The sequence below is a fragment of the Branchiostoma belcheri genome, unplaced genomic scaffold (genome assembly GCF_001625305.1).
Source record: "Branchiostoma belcheri isolate BF01 breed outbred unplaced genomic scaffold, Haploidv18h27 scaffold52, whole genome shotgun sequence".
NCBI classification, from domain to species: domain Eukaryota; kingdom Metazoa; phylum Chordata; class Leptocardii; order Amphioxiformes; family Branchiostomatidae; genus Branchiostoma; species Branchiostoma belcheri.
This window is the reverse complement of record NW_017804154.1, coordinates 2,198,177-2,213,785: the sequence shown is the minus strand read 5'-3', so window position 1 is coordinate 2,213,785 and position 15,609 is coordinate 2,198,177. Positions and strand designations below refer to the sequence as shown.

Here is a 15,609-nt window from a genome sequence, read left to right as displayed (position 1 = left end):
GTCCTTTGTATTTTGATTGTTCTTTGAAATTATTATTTAGATTGTAGAAACAAGTATTTAAATGTTTTTGGAGAAGGCCCAGTGGCGGTAATGATATCAGAGAGAAATGTAAGGCTTGGCGCGGTACTGGTGATCGAGACAAATTACGGGTGACCCGTGCCTCCATGCTTTCAATTTGTATTCTGTGGAGCAGGCAGGCGGGGATAATTCCATCCCGATGGCTCTCATTGATTTTTCTCTGTCAGACTTCTGTGTTGTTGAATATGTGGGGCACTGGGTGGAGAAAGGTCCTGGAGGTCGCATCTCTGTACTCATCTCTTCCCAGGTCAGGCATGTCAATGGTTAGATGCATTGGGTATTGTGTTGTATTTTTTCTCAAAAAATATTTTCATGGTACTATTCATTACAATATTGGGAAACAGGTCCTTAAAGTTGACTTAAGGACCTTAAGGTTGACTTCAATGAGATCTCAATTTGATATCTTATATATGTTGTGCAGTCTACTGTATCTGAGCTGTCTGCTACAATTGTTGGCAGTTATTGGGCTCAGATATTAGTAATGTTGTGGAGGTCACAGGTCAATGACAGTCCCTTCTTGCTGTAGTATGTACTTATAATGGGGCAAGACAGCAGGTTTGAAGTATACATGTACCTCCATAGCTTGGGTACCATCCGGATTTTCCCTCTGCGATTTTTTTTAGCGTTGCGGAGCAAAAATCTGGATGGTACCCAGGCTAGTACCTTCAGACCTGTCTTACACTTCTGATAAATGTACTGTTTTTTTCACTTTTCCTCTCAAACTTTTTGTTGCTGTAGTTTTGATGACATAGCGTGTCTGGGTGAGTCTGCGTCCCTGTCGGAGGTATCGTTGGACGGGAACCCGCTGGCTCAGGAGGCCTTCTACAAACAGACCATCCTCAAACACATGGTGCAGCTCAGGCAGCTGGACATGAGGAGGATATCGGTCAGTGCTCAACATTTCTTTTAACATTACGTAACTGGTAAACTGTTTGGAGGTGTAACATGACAGTGTTGTGCTGGTTAAAATATCCTGTCCACTGGACAGCAATCATTGAGCGATTTGTGACCAATGAAAATTGGCTTTGTGATTTAAAAGACAGCAAAACACTCAAAATGTGAGAAAAGTTAATTATGAAATTGGTTGAGCAATCTGTCCAATTTTTGGTCACTCTTCGCTCAGTGGTAGCAGCCACTAGTGTAAAGGGTTACTGTTAGGTTTCTACACAACTTCTTGCAAGATTGAAAGAAATATTGTACAACAAAAAAATATGAAATATTATACATCAGCTGAGCAAAGATATTACTAGAAAAAACACTGCCAATTTGATTACAGTAAATTATGCCAGCAAACAAGTTGTTTTGGGTGATGATAATTCTCATTACCATCAACTTGTTTTATGCTTTGAAATTCTTTCATTCAACATGTTACAAAATTTAACATTTAGCAGATTTTTTTGGTAATAATATCCAACATGATAGTATTGATAATTTCACAGTGAAGCTGAGCTGCACTTGTAGAATACTGATCAATACATTCAAGCTGAACACTGTTGTTCAAGTCTCTTTGCAATTGCCTTTAGCCCCATGCATGCCCTCTAATCCTTAGTGGACATTTCAAGCGACCTTACCAAAAACCCTGGAACCGGTTACATATGGTTAGTCATCTGCACCTGGGTACTTAACCTTCAGTCTGCCAAGGTAGCCATTTGACACCAAGTTTGTATTGGTTATGGGGTTAGGAGCAGGGAGAAGGTTAAGCACTCTCTACTATGTAGAGCATCTGTTCAGGTGTACATGTAGATGTTCTGTCTGCAGTGTGCATGAAATGTTAAACCCAATTTAGCAAGCAATGGTGGACACAGTAGAATCTGGAAGCAAACATTAGTCCTTCATTTGCAGTATAAACATGTTACTTTGGTCGTGGGTACGTAGTCTGGGATTCTCACACAAGCGTCTGTAGAGTGCATTCACGGTGGGATTTTTTACTATTTGAAGTGCACTACGTCTGATGCCTCTAGCAACCAAAAAACACTGCATGTCCTTAAATCACCCAACAAGGGCCATTAAGGGCTAAGACTTCAAGAGGCCTTCTTGCCCGTTTTTAACAACTTTTGAACCCGACTGTACCAACATGGTATTATTGCAGGGGGGCTTTTGTTCTAAGGAAAACAATTTATCAAACAATACAAACAGCTTATTCAAACTTCAGTTGACTGTTATTGGGCTGAGATGGTTTGCAGGTTAGTTCCAGAATACAAAGTTCGTTTTCTCTAAGTATTTCATCCAATTTTGGTTATAACTTACTTTTTTTGTTATGTGCAGTCTCCCGGTTGTACCTTTAAGTTCAGAAGCTCAGTTCACTGGACTGTGTCCTTTCTAAGCAGCCAAAGATCAGTTTCCAACCCTCCATTCCAAGCCACTGACTACATGATCCAGACACCCAGTCAGCCATAGCATTACTGTGGATCAAATCAAATACAGTGTAGCTGCAATTTGGCCCGGTGGTAGTGATTTTGTGTGTAGAATCAGGATGTCCAACTTGAACTGGGAACGTTACTGTGTGTACCGTCTGCACTACAGATCCTGGGTGATTGGCAACTACGTAAGTTCACACGTTGGGATAAGACCTTCCAGGTTTGGTGCATAGTTGGGCATGGCTGGTTTTTCATCCACAGTAGTTAGGAAGGGTGTAGAATAGTTGGGGACATAATCACTAGTAGCTCCTCATGCAGGGTGCAGGAACTCTAGGTGTATTATAACTGCTAGTAAGTAAGAATAACAGTTTAATTGTGTATTTTTGTGTTTGCCAATTTAGGAAGAGGAGAGGAGAATAGCAGCAGTGATGGCACGAAAAGAGGAGGAGAAGAAGAGAGAAACCAACAAGATGGCCGTCATAAAGGTCAGTGTCACACACTGGAAATTTGGGCCATTTTTGTGGGATGAAAAGAAAATATGTAGATTGATCCCAAATAAATGTACCAGTCCTGTAACTGGACATAAAAGGTAAGTATGACACAGCATGGGAAGCTTGAAAAAGATACAGTTACTGCTGTCTTTTCTCTTGGCCTTCTTGCACCAGTTTTTCTTACACATGCATAGGTACAATATATTCCTGTATTCATGATTCCCTTACACTGTTATGGACATTCACAGTCTCAAATGAAGGTTCTGATCATTGTAATGCAGATAGAGTATATCTTGTCTGTCTGTCAAATATCTACATTTAATCAACAACACTTCCTTGTATCTTCAGTAGTGATCATCTGATCTGTTTGTTGATGTTAGCCACCATATAGTGGGAGGAAAGATAGCCTGTTCTTATGGTAAGCTGTCCTGTCCACTGTTCTGTACTGTATAATGATCATGATCTTTCCTCCTTTCAGGAGAATAGAAAGTTGGCTATCCGCAATGCTGCTAGACAATGGCAGATGACACAATTGCCTGCCTTGTCAAAATCTTCACGGTTCCACCCAGACAACCAGCCTCCTGTAAGACCGTGTGTGCCAGCCATGATGCCACAGACTTACTCACACATACTTGTGGTTCACTGATGTCTGTCTGTCTGCTGTTACCAGTACAAAACACTTACATTTACCTTTAATCTTGGAAATGAGTCACTCAAACAGATCTGTGGCCAGGTTCCAAAAATCAGCATGTTTTTGATACATCATTGCAGTGAAAACAGTGCTCAGCAAACAGTTCCATCTGCTGTTGGAAATTGAAGCCCAAATTAGGCACAAATATTTTTGCAAGGTGTCAAATTGTTTTTTGTTATAAATGACTCTATTTCACCTGATCCCTGCTCAAAACAGAATTATGTGTTTTGATCCTTCATGTTAATTCAAGCAGGAATTCATTTTTGTAATGGTATCCAATCAAATAACTTGCCCACACATCAAGGAAAAAACTGCTTTTTTGGAGAAAAAAAACAGGCATCAGTGAGCCACAACGGACATAAGGCTGTGGATGTTCCCATGGCGTTGGTTGTCTTCACCTTTCCATGGTTCTGCCCAAGACACACAGCTCCCAGGGTTTCTTCTGCCCTACCCAACTACATCCCAACTACATGTAGCAGAGTAGGAAAATTAACCCAGGAAAACTCGCTTTTGGTGTGGTCAGTAGAACAGTGCAGGTTTGAACATTAGACTATTCTCAGACTGTAGATTATTTATCTTCCCCAAGTGGAGTGAACTAAGCGTAGATCAGACCCAGGCTGGAGAGACTGTTGCTCCCTACTAACAATACATCCAGGTTTTATACCAACCCCTCACATTCATTCATTCAAGTCCCCTCCTAAAACTGGAAAGTTCAGCATAACATGAACTCAGCATCAAAGAGGTGGCAGAATCGTGAAAAGGTCCGTATTTTTCACAACATTCTGCTGAGAAGTGTCAGCTCGGTACTGACAGATCGGTGATGTTGTGTTCCAGGAGAAAAGAAGACTTGCCATCAACAATGCAGCCAGGAACTGGGAGGCACATCAGTCTGCCACCCTGTCCAAGATTGGCCGCTTCCAACCGTCACAGAAGGATGTGGCCAGGAAGAGAGGCAGCCAACCTGAGGACGAGGAGAACAGGAACCTACCTCCAAACTGGCAGGACACGTCCTCAAAGTGAGGGGCTTACTTGGATGTCAAACTGTTTTTGAGATCTTTCCATCATGGCAGATAAAATCAACACATAATATATATATAATATATATACTCCAAAATTGGAACAATGTAGCCCTTTCTAGAACTGGTAACGTTAAATGCTTGTTACTGTTTTGAAATCATTTTTTTTCTCCATCGTTTTTAATGAGGACTGTGATCATTTCCTGCAAAAAACAGAAGAACTGACTTTCCGTTCTTTGTTACAGAAGCAGTCAGGATAGCTTATCTGGGGATGCTTGGGTTCCAGGAGAAGGGGCAGAGGGCAGAGGTGAAAGGGCAACATCCCAGTCCTCCTTCAGGAGTGAGTCACAGACATCTGTCAGGTCTACTGACAGACCAAGGTGAGGGAAACAAACATAGTCAGAAGCTTACAAAAGACTACTGATTAGTGGTAACCTGTTGCATTATTATGTGACAGGCTGAAGTAAAGTTCTAAACAGGACCTATGCGGCTCTTACTGAGGAACGACTGCATTTGCGAGATGTCAATTAGGGGGAGGAATGAGTCCACTCTACTATATACTGTTGCATCATTGTAGTTATTGAAGTTAGGCTGCAATCAATCCCTTAAAAAAGTACTGCGAGATTCGAATTTGAACATTTACTGATGTACTGTTGTTAACTGCTGTCCCCACAGAAGTCCAGACAGTATTTCTAACGACATCGGCCAGTCCCACTTGGCTGAGCTGGAGGGGGAGGTGCTGCACCTGTACGGGGCAGGGGCGCTCGACTCCCTGGACAGGAACTGGGGCATCCAGGCCGCCGGCTCCGTCACCTCTGTCTCCTTCCACTTCATCGACTTTGACTACATCTCTAGGCAGCTACACAAGATCCGCAACAGGTTTCCTAATGTGCAGGTGGGAGCTTCTCATCTGGTCTGATATATACAATACTATAGATAAGATTGACCTATCAATAGTAATTCACTATATATATTAAGCTTCTTCTTCTTCAGTCATCCTCATCATGAGGTGTAACAAGTGAAGTTCTGTTTACAGTACTACTTGTCAGTCATTGCAGATGGACGTTCAGGTCCTTGTAAACCAGTTTCAGATTCAATGAGTTTCTTGAGATATACAATGACTGACTTCTTGCTCAGTTGTTTTTTTTCAGTTGAACCTTGCAAACTGTTCTGCCATCTCCCTCTCCAGACATTGATATTCAATGAGACAAACATCAGGAACCTGCAGCAGTTCAACACCCTGGCATCGCTGCGTCGCCTTGACAACCTGTCTGTCGTGCCGGAGGGGAACCCCGTGACTCAGTTCACCCTCTGGAAGCCGTACGTGCTGTTCCGTCTGGCACACTTCTCTCTCAGGAAAATCAACGACACGGAGGTAAGCACACGGTCTCCTCAGGAGTGTTACTTCTGTGTCAACTGTGTATTGTGCTGTTGTCTTTTGAATCCAGAATGTCTAGTGTTTTGCACAGTGTGTGAAACAGGGACAGCTGATGTCAAGGATAGTGTGTACATGTAGCAGTGATGTAGCCTGTCTGACACTGTCATTTGGCAGTTTTGTAGCCTGTGTTTACACAAGCTCTTGCTGTCGGGGATTAATGACCCCCACCCCAAGAGGGTGGCAACCGTTGGGTGGGCCGGCATCCAGGCGCACATGACAGACAATATTCTGACCATTCTGTAATCCTGGTGTTAGACTATGGTTTGAAGATTAAAATTATAATATTACACACTTCCCCTGTCCCAGGTGACTGCTGCAGACATGGTGAATGCAGAGAAGATGTTTGGAACCCTGTCTCACATCACCACCTCCCAGCTTCCACAGTCCAGACTTCTCACTCTCCTGGGAGAAACAAGGTCTGTCACACGTCTACATTTATTCACCCTCACCTTTCCTTACCCAGCCCCATCCTCAGTTTGATGAGGGTAAAGGACATGGCAGCCTCTAGTGTGTACCAGCCACCTCCTTCCTTTCTGTCACATGCCCTCGACGTGCCCAACTTGGGCTTTTGGGTTGTTGTCTTTCTATAATGTTGCATTTTATAATGTATTGGGATGATTGCAGACGTGTGTGGAAACTGTGCACCAAGGTTATTTCCACTCATTTCAATGGATGTAGCAACATTGTGCATATGGATTCACTTCAGTCAAAGTCAGCCTCATATCATGTCACATTTTGACTAGATTTATATTACAGTTAGTATGATAGTTTTATTGTGAGGTGCTGTTTTGTAGGAGAAAGAAGCTTGGCATGGTGAACGAACGGTTCCGGAAGTCGGAAGGTGAGGACGGGAAGAGCGAGCGAGCGTCGGAGTCGGTGGGGCGAGCGGGACTGCAGTACATGTGTGAGGACCTGGCCAAGGACAAACTCAAGGTCAGACTCTGGTGTCCTTACATGTACAGTCAAACCTGTACAAGTGACCAACTATACATCAGGACCACTTGGTCATTTTGTGCTTCCTTATTTTCCCTGGAGTGGCACAAGCAATAGAAAACATGTCTATAGTGGCCACCAAGGTACTATGACATGGTCCCTTGAGTGATTATACCACATTTCACTGTAACTGGTAAAGATATTGGTTAATGCAAAGGTCACTATGTAAAACATATATGTAACTTCCAAAACAGGGTCATGTGTGTGTTTCATGCTACTTGTGATATGGTTTTGTCTCAGTAAGGAGTGCTGTATATCTTATTCTGCTGAATAAAATAAGGGATTGGTTTCTTTATTTGTGCACTTTTACAATGAAACCTGTGTCTATCCTGTCATGTAGGAACAGACAGCCAGGACCAAGTTCTCCCATGCATACATCAAGGAGCTGACGAAGGAAGCCACCATCGGGAACAAGAAGCAGCAGGCAGTACAGCAGGTGTGGCAGTACCTGTTCAGGGAGATGGTGCACAAGTTCATCCATGACATGAGAGACTCACACACCTACATGAGAGAACTCATGGAAGACTTTGAGGGGAAGAAACAAAGTTGAGAGTAGAACGGACACATCTGCAACTTACACTGCTGCTCAGATCTCCTCCGACTAAAGGCCAACGTTTTACATCTGGACTCATGAATGTACATGTACTGCTACCTTTGCATTGTACCAACATATCAAGCTAAAAGTATCTTCAACATGGTTGTCTTGAATTTCGTTTGTTTTGAAGCCAGTTTTGGAGTACGACGGGGAGAAGATGTCAGAGACACGGGTTTTGTGGGAAGGTACTTTCAGATTTAAAAAGAGTTTTAGTTGGAAGGTATAAAACTGTGCTAATGCAAATCTTGTCTCTTTTACAAACATTGTAGTTAAGTTGAACTACCTTGATCAGACCCCCATGTTGCAATGGGGGCACAGTGGTCATTAAATGCAACTATGCAAGTCTTTAAGTCATTCTACTCCATTCAGTGCTGATAGAACCACTTGTAACGTAGCTACATTTCTAGATAACTAGGTGAACTAGCTCTTTGACCACTGCACTATTCAGGGATTAACAGTAAGGTATTTAGTATATAGTTGAGGATGTTTTTAAACCTCCTTCATAGTGTGTGCATTTTGCACTTATGATAAACTACAGATTCACAATATGATCTTTAATATCTTTGAAAAATGACAATTGCTGCTACTATATGGTGGAACTTGTACATATTATAATGATTATAATATATGATAGAAGATATGTGATGTGCAGTGAGGACCTTGTAAAATGTTATGAAGAAAACAGTACTTTCCCACCTGATTTCAATGATATTACAGAGAATTATTGAAATCACATGTAACATGAAACCTGAAGTTTTTTTTGAAAAGCTAGAACATGGTATCTTAAATTCAGTACCAACATGAAAGTATTCAAGGAAATACTGGTCAGAATTGATATGTCAGCAATATTAATTTTTGATGTTACATTCATTCAAGTACACAGTGTTCTTTGCTATCATATCAATATTTTGTTTTGTTGTTTACACTTTCTTTGAAAGTTCTGATGGAGATGACATTGTTTTACAGTAAGAGTGTTGGAAACGTACAAAGTTATTTTCACAGCATGCCTAGCATGGGTCATGCGTCACATCTGGTGTAATAAAATTTGAAGATTTTAAATAAGAGGCTTCATTTTTTGGTATTTAGTATGTGAGTACCTGTTTAAAAAACAAAGGTGAAGTTTAAAAATGGTTTACCTGGTCTTTTCCTGAAAGCTGCAGTGGGCAGTGTATATGTACAACTCGAGAAGCTGTGCATGATGGGTTGGGGTCAAATATTTTTCTTTCACTCCCAGCCTTAAAGTAATGCAATATTGTTAGCCGCGAGCAAACTAATGTATGTAAATGTAGCTACTGTTAATAGTGTTATAATTTGTATAAGGCAACATAGATATCCACGAAGAATAGACATGGGTTATGTCCTTGGTGCTGATCACGTCATCGGGAATCGCCCCTGTAGTTTTACAGCAACCTGCGAGGTGGCACTCCTGTGCTGACCGATTTAGATCCCATCAAGGTATCATGACTTGCTCACAGAATGGAATACCCGCACTTGAACTTTATGTGTTCTTGCCTACCGAGGTGGATTTTCAATATGGATACTGATATATGCTATCGTGGCGCATTGAAGACTTTTTAGAATGAAGGCTATGAGTGCAACTTTCTTTTCTCCCCTCTAGGTTAAGTAGTATATTGGACATGTGAGGAGATAAGAGGTGCCCTCTCTGGGTCCGTCTTCTGTGTGCTGACATCGATGGAGCGTTCTGATGGTCTGTGGAGATAAAATAAATCCGTGAATGCTCAGAATCTGGGTGGAGTTTTCAGGCCCACTAGAGGGACATCCTTTATCTATACGCTGTACTGAATGTCCCCATTTCCCAAACGTTATGATCGTGAGGGTAAGGGAACTTCTTCGTCACTTCACTCTACCTTTCAGATTAACTTTCAGTGTAACTTTTCCTGTCTAATTAAAAAAAAACGAGGAATTTGTCTCATTCTAAAACGGTATTTTTCCATACGATATGACCATGACCAAGGAGGTTAACTTGTATTTAACCTCCTTGCCATGACCTACCCTGTGTTGTAGAAGAAGATGGCGGGGACCATAAGGACCAGTCCGCCTAGAGAGAACCAGGTGGCGTTGCCGGTGTTGAAGTGGAAGTGGAACGGGTCCTCTTCAAACAGGGTCCAGAAGAGGAACCCTAGCGGTGTCACAAGGGACTGCAGTGGAGTAGGAGAACGACGGACATTTTCTTTTAATTGCAGACATTGTTAGCCTGTGTGCCTTTATCTTTCATCATTATCAGTTCTGATCATTCACAAACACATTTGATAACATTTATTACTCTCGTAGTATTGGACATGGAAAAGTCACCCAGCCATGCATTAATCGTAAATAGGTGCAAAACTAGAAAAGGGTACTAAATGTTACAAAACAGGCAAAAACACTGAAAATGAGCCATATTCTTAAATCTGCTTGAAGATTAGTTGACTCAGTACCATAACGAAGTAGGACGCGTACAAGTGCGGGAAGCCTTACCGTGACCAGGGCGAGCAGCGTGGCGCCCTCCGCGTGCCGCAGTAACAGTCCCCCGCCGATGTAGCTGACGGCGTACCCCAGGATGAAGAGGGTTCCTCTGGAGCCGGGTTGACTGGTGCAGCCCCGCCCTCCGAAGAAGCAGAGAAACCCAAAAGCAACGCTGTATGTGTGTGGGAGAAATTTATAACATGATCACATGAAAACTTCGCGGAATACAATGATCAACTTGACAAGTCATTATCATTATACTGGTGATCTCTCTAGTAAGAATTTCCTTATGTACATTAGTACAGAAATTCTGAAGAAGAAAAAGAGACAGGTCAAAGGCAACACAAGTGGACAAGAACGTTAATTATAACTGTAATCAGTGACTGAAAAGACACAGAGATTGAGTGTAGTGAGGGGGATAGCGCAAGGCAGGGTCAACTGGAATGCAGCTGAAATTGCGGTCTTATGTTCCTGATGGTACGAAGAGGAAATTTCCTCACTTTTCCCCGAAGTCGTGGATGTCTGCGCTGTTACCGAATCCGGGGATGATGTCGGTCCAGAAGAGCGCGGCTGCGCACAAGAACTGGTACACGGACTCCCAGAAGAGGAACCAGATGAGGCTGATCTGCTCCCGGCGTGCTCCCGGCGTCATCTTCATCACCTTCTCCTCAATCACGTTCATCACAGCCGCCGGCACCTGAGGTGATGGCAATTTAATAACGACCATTGATCACAGGGCATTGTCATGATTTACTGCAGTGAAAAGTCAACATGGCAGAATAGATGAACATAACCAAGCTATGACAAAAGGCTAAACGCTCTGTCTAACACTAAGTAAATTGGGATTTACCCAAAGTACCTCCGTCAGCCTTGTTCACGGAATGGACCGGCAGCTTCCGGGACGTGATGTCGGAAACACGTGATTGCAGCAGAGGGTAAAACGTGTCAGATAACCTGTGTCGCCCCCCGTCTCTGTTCAGTGTTGGACCAAGCTACATGTAGGGAAAGTCTCTAATCGCAGACAGATTGAAAAGACGCCGCCTGTACTTACGAAGCCGATCATGAAGCAGAGCGGCCACAGCGCGCCGGCGGCCCCTTTGGCTCCCGGTGCCGTGTCGGCGCCCAGGGCCGGGATCATCTTCGGTAGGAGGCAGATGAAGAGGGACACCAGGACCAGCATGGAGCAGGTGAACTTCCGCGCTGTGGGCTTCTTCCGCAGAATCAGGAGTCTATGAAAGCGAGGAGAACGTAGAAAGTTGAACACATACTTCTGTGCTTGTTACCACTTTTACTTCTGGGTACGGAACTATTGTTTTTAGGTGGATAGACTGTGGGTTTGCGTATCTGTTCATCCGAACAGAGTAGGTTGACAGTACGTGGGCGAGGGAAGATTGACGGGCAGAATGGCAGGAGGTCAAAGGTCTCAGAATCTGGCTGGGAGCATGCAGCAAGTCGACATGGGGGACATGTTTCAGGAATTAAGCCCAGGTTTGCATACTTCCCGTAAGCCTAAAATCGCCGACTTCTTGTTGTCAATGTGAATGTGTTTTTAGGCTTTTTTTTATCGGGGCTTCTTTTTTGCACTGGAATCTTTTTTCGATAAAACAAGTCTAAAAACACGCCCAAAATAAGCCAAAACCCAAACCTCTGCTTGAAGAGTAGCATGGTGCACTATCCTTACCTGAGCAATATTGTGATGGGGATGGTGAAGTTGCCGAGGATGGCCTGTAGGTACGGAGCCGTCCTGGTGCCGCTGGACGCGTTCACTACCAACACTCCGTTCAAGGCGTCGAACAGCCCCACTAGGAACAGCAGGGTGTGGGGGAACTTCAGGTCCGTCTCTGTGATGTGTCCTATGGTGGGAAAACTCATCATACCTCATGTTGATTCTTAATTTACATACTATTTCCTTTCCGCACCTGCCTCTTGTTATTTTGTCTACTACGGGGAAGTTTAACACGGGGACGATGCTATCAAACTCTGAATCCAAATTACATTAAATATTCATACCACACTGGGTCTAGCTAGTTATTGCTCTCACGGTCGGTAAGCTCGTTAAAATACAGTCATGTAAACAATTTGCAGTATTGTGTACATATATATGCCGGCACAGGGCATTGCATGGAACAATTCCAATAACATGATAACGCGCCTGGGACAGAAGAGCATTCACAGACCATTTCCTGTGCCTACTAGTACGTGATTACAATACTAACCCCCGAAAAGTGAAACTGCGTGCACGTGTGGAGGGAACGAATTAGGGCCTTCCTTGTTACTCCGTGAAGGAGGTCAGGACCTCCGGACGGAGTGTTGTAATCGGCTGATTTTTCATGTTCGCAGTCAAAACACTGGGTTCTCTTCGTGTAATCGGCACGCAATTTTATACGCCGTCTGCGGGCATGCCCGTGTTGATGCACGAATGTGTATTTTTGCCGTTGCTGCTTTCGCGGTCAATGTAATATCGCAGACGCACCCCTACAATTACGAGGCGAATTGGAACGGTCCAGAAAAACGCGTTGTTTGGAATAGCGGGGGGGAGGTAAAAGTTCATGCAGATACGGGGTGGTTTTTATAAGTGGTTCCAGATGTTTTTGCCCATGGTTAAGAGATGCCAAGTTTTTTGGAAGATGTTCGCAGCCAAAACGCATTCTGCCGTACGTCGCATATCTGTGTAATTTCGCATGTGGTGTTGCATTATGTCCGGGATGATGCACGTCTTTTTATTTTTACCGTAGCTGTTTTGATATTGGAGTAAATGGTTATTTTCGAAACATCCCTACTTTTACAATCCTGTGGAATAGACCGTAGGTTTAGGCAGTTGTCTGGTAGCAGAGGTACTGTAAGCAGATATCCTGGTTATCTGGCCGGCGGTAGTAACACTCGCGGTGCTTACCGCCACTGTTGCTGGAATTTGGCTTGTTCCAGGCGCGCTTAATTAGGTACAGGCACCGTAAGACGGTGGGGCTGTCTTTGTTACTAGACACGACCATGATAGTCCGATCTTTATGTGAATGCAATGATTGTGTGTGTGTAATTAAAATGAAGTTAGAACTTGAAGCACAGTATCTTTACACGCCCTGGGAGCAGTAATGGATTTAGCTCTTTGTATGTTTTATGCTTGTGACGCGCCCTCATTGTATTAACCCACGCTCCTCCGCAGCGTCCGCTAGCGCGCTATAATTAAATCCACATCTGGGCGCGCGGCGGTCCCCAGAGCAACACAGTGCGGAAGCATTAGCGTGTATTTGTGTCCTGGGGCCGAGAACGCATTTTGCGCAAAGCATGCTGGGTAGCAGAGTGAACTGTCCTGGGGACGAGAGTTTGTGGCGCGGGCGGAGAATGCCAAAACTCCCTCCGTGGCTAAGTTCCTTCCGCAACTAACTCCCTTCTGGGCAAATGTAGAGGGATAACGGTGCACCCTCATAGCGTCACCAAATGAGGTACTTTGTAAAGGTCCGTTTCATTTGGTATATATTACCATTGTGACAGCATTTTATACCCCAAAATAGGAATCTTGCGTCTTGTTTTAGGTCCCGATAGTAGAAAGAATGCAGTGTACATGTATTCAGATGGCCGCCGTGTAACGTTACGTACTAGCGAGCGCGCACGACAATACCGCCAGAGTAGAGTAGGTTATCCTAACCCTTTAGATAGCGCAAAGAAAACAAAAACGACAGATTTGCATTAAAGAAAGTTTATTTTCCATAGCCTGGGCTAAGCCACGATCTATAACCTATGGCTTCTCCACGGGCGCTGGGGACGAGCGTGGTATTAACCGTTGCCTAATTATAATGTCTGCACAGTAGGTCTGGCGTTGACGCTTGGGATTTTGTTGAAATATATAAAACTTCACGGAGAATTGTCGCCTATGGCTTCTTGTTGTCTTTCTTGTTGTCTTCTGGCCCTTCAAACTTAATGTTCCCTGGGAAATGGGAAAGCCACTTACCCAGGAGGAAAGCTCCTGCTAGACACGTGCCGAAGATAACGACAAAGGAGAAGCTGGCGAAGGAGAAGACAAAGTAGGGGACGATGTGAGGTGCCGACGTGTCGTTTTGCGCCGTGCCGTTTGCCGTGGTGTTGGGCCCGCCTGGGGTGGCGGCGTCTATCCACAGGGGCAGGGAGATGTTCTGTGTCACCTGGGGAGGGGGGGTGCGATACGTTTTCAGATGGGTAGCTAAGATACCATACGAAAGATACCACACTTTCGATTAAACGTTAACCAGTCTGTTGTACCTCTACTGTGTGTTTCATTCACCTGGCAACTATAACGTTATTCTTTTCAATGACATCGCTGTCAGAAAATGACATTGTTCGCACACGCTTCATGATGTGCACACGCACGTGGTTCATCTATTTCTTTGATTTACACAGTGTAAACAAATGGCCCTTTATAGTAGACTAGACCGAGAAGGAAAAGCTGACCATACCTGCCCAGCTACATTAAGGAAGGCAAAGATGACGTTGGCTACTGTGACAGAAACTTCCCAGCCGAAACATAGCGTCAACCTGCGCTGCTGTCGGGGGGTCTGGGTGGTTCTCTCCATTGTGCGGCGACCTTGTAGAAAAAAAGACGACCATGCAAGCGATGGGAGTAGTAGTAGGTCTAGACGTTTTCCTGTCCAGCTGCAACGTTGGCGCGTCCTTCGATTTTGATGTTGTATTATTTTCAAGCTGGCTGTGACAGAACCCACCGACAAGAATCTATATTAAAGACAGCTAAATTCTGCAAGACTAGTACTGTCCGGAGACAAATGTGACCAGGCCCTAGGTTAACGTCCGTACCTACCAAGTCTTTACTGTTGAAGTACGAAACACTGAATAGGCTACTTCCGCATCTACCGGCCGGCTGCGCGTATCGCTATAGCAATGTATTGAATCAGTTGCGCAATAGTAAGTCGTCCTACGGGTATGATGTAACAACAACAATTTTTGCGAAGTAGCAACGTTAACGGTCTCGTGACATTCATGGGTTCAACATATAACGCGGTTGCAGAATGACATCATAGTTCAAAAGAATTTACAGGGTGGAATGAGGAAATTTCACACAACCTTTAGGGGTTTCACAGAATGGCATGGTGTCGTGTTAAATTGAAATCAGCATGAGTGGTGGTGGACATGTCGACACTGATCATGAGGGGACCTCCCCCTGTTTTTAGTTCTGACAAACTGCCTTGTCAGACACACAACACGCTTGACCTCGCATGTTGACAAGTTAGGTAACCGTCAACTTCAATATTTGAGAACTATTGACCCTGAATGGATTGGGGAGTTTTACTTTCTTTGTTGATCATTTCAACCACGGTATAATGTGCACAATAAACATACTTTCCTATCGTGTGTGTGTTTGCAGCCATTCTACAATTGGAATTAAGTGAACCCACCTGTATTGCCAAAGCTTGACTGTTGTGCTGTGAAGCAAATGTTGTTTGAGACTAATTACAGTCACACAATCATCACGTGCCCTGGTGTCACCAGCCAGGTTAC

General features: G+C 43.9%; 2 protein-coding genes across 6 annotated transcripts in view; one reads left to right on the top strand and one right to left on the bottom strand.

Moving 5' to 3' along the window:
- Positions 1–8,714, top strand: part of LOC109480732 (leucine-rich repeat-containing protein 49-like) — a 21,958-nt gene extending 13,244 nt beyond the window's left edge. For 2 of the 3 annotated variants that reach the window (XM_019782999.1, XM_019783000.1), the window contains 10 exons: positions 817–964; positions 2,837–2,920; positions 3,405–3,509; positions 4,452–4,633; positions 4,879–5,013; positions 5,309–5,528; positions 5,823–6,008; positions 6,378–6,487; positions 6,866–7,004; positions 7,405–8,714. In XM_019782999.1, the coding sequence (XP_019638558.1) occupies positions 817–964; positions 2,837–2,920; positions 3,405–3,509; positions 4,452–4,633; positions 4,879–5,013; positions 5,309–5,528; positions 5,823–6,008; positions 6,378–6,487; positions 6,866–7,004; positions 7,405–7,614 (1,519 nt within the window). In that variant the 3' untranslated portion in view covers positions 7,615–8,714. The remainder of the gene's footprint in view (positions 1–816; positions 965–2,836; positions 2,921–3,404; positions 3,510–4,451; positions 4,634–4,878; positions 5,014–5,308; positions 5,529–5,822; positions 6,009–6,377; positions 6,488–6,865; positions 7,005–7,404) is intronic. The other variant, XM_019783001.1, reaches the window with a different exon arrangement.
- Positions 8,447–15,609, bottom strand: LOC109480733. 3 transcript variants are annotated; one of them, XM_019783003.1, is made up of 9 exons: positions 15,507–15,609; positions 14,553–14,800; positions 14,072–14,261; positions 11,807–11,978; positions 11,177–11,354; positions 10,626–10,822; positions 10,138–10,297; positions 9,673–9,818; positions 8,447–9,369 (listed from the first exon to the last, which is right to left on the bottom strand). In XM_019783003.1, the coding sequence occupies exons 2-9, from the start codon at positions 14,667–14,669 to the stop codon at positions 9,279–9,281; spliced, it is 1,251 nt and encodes a 416-aa protein (XP_019638562.1). In that variant the 5' UTR covers positions 14,670–14,800; positions 15,507–15,609; the 3' UTR covers positions 8,447–9,278. The 3 variants fall into 3 exon arrangements, with proteins under 3 accessions (XP_019638562.1, XP_019638563.1, XP_019638561.1); XM_019783004.1 differs by having other exon boundaries at positions 14,553–14,680; XM_019783002.1 differs by lacking the exon at positions 15,507–15,609 and having other exon boundaries at positions 14,553–15,429.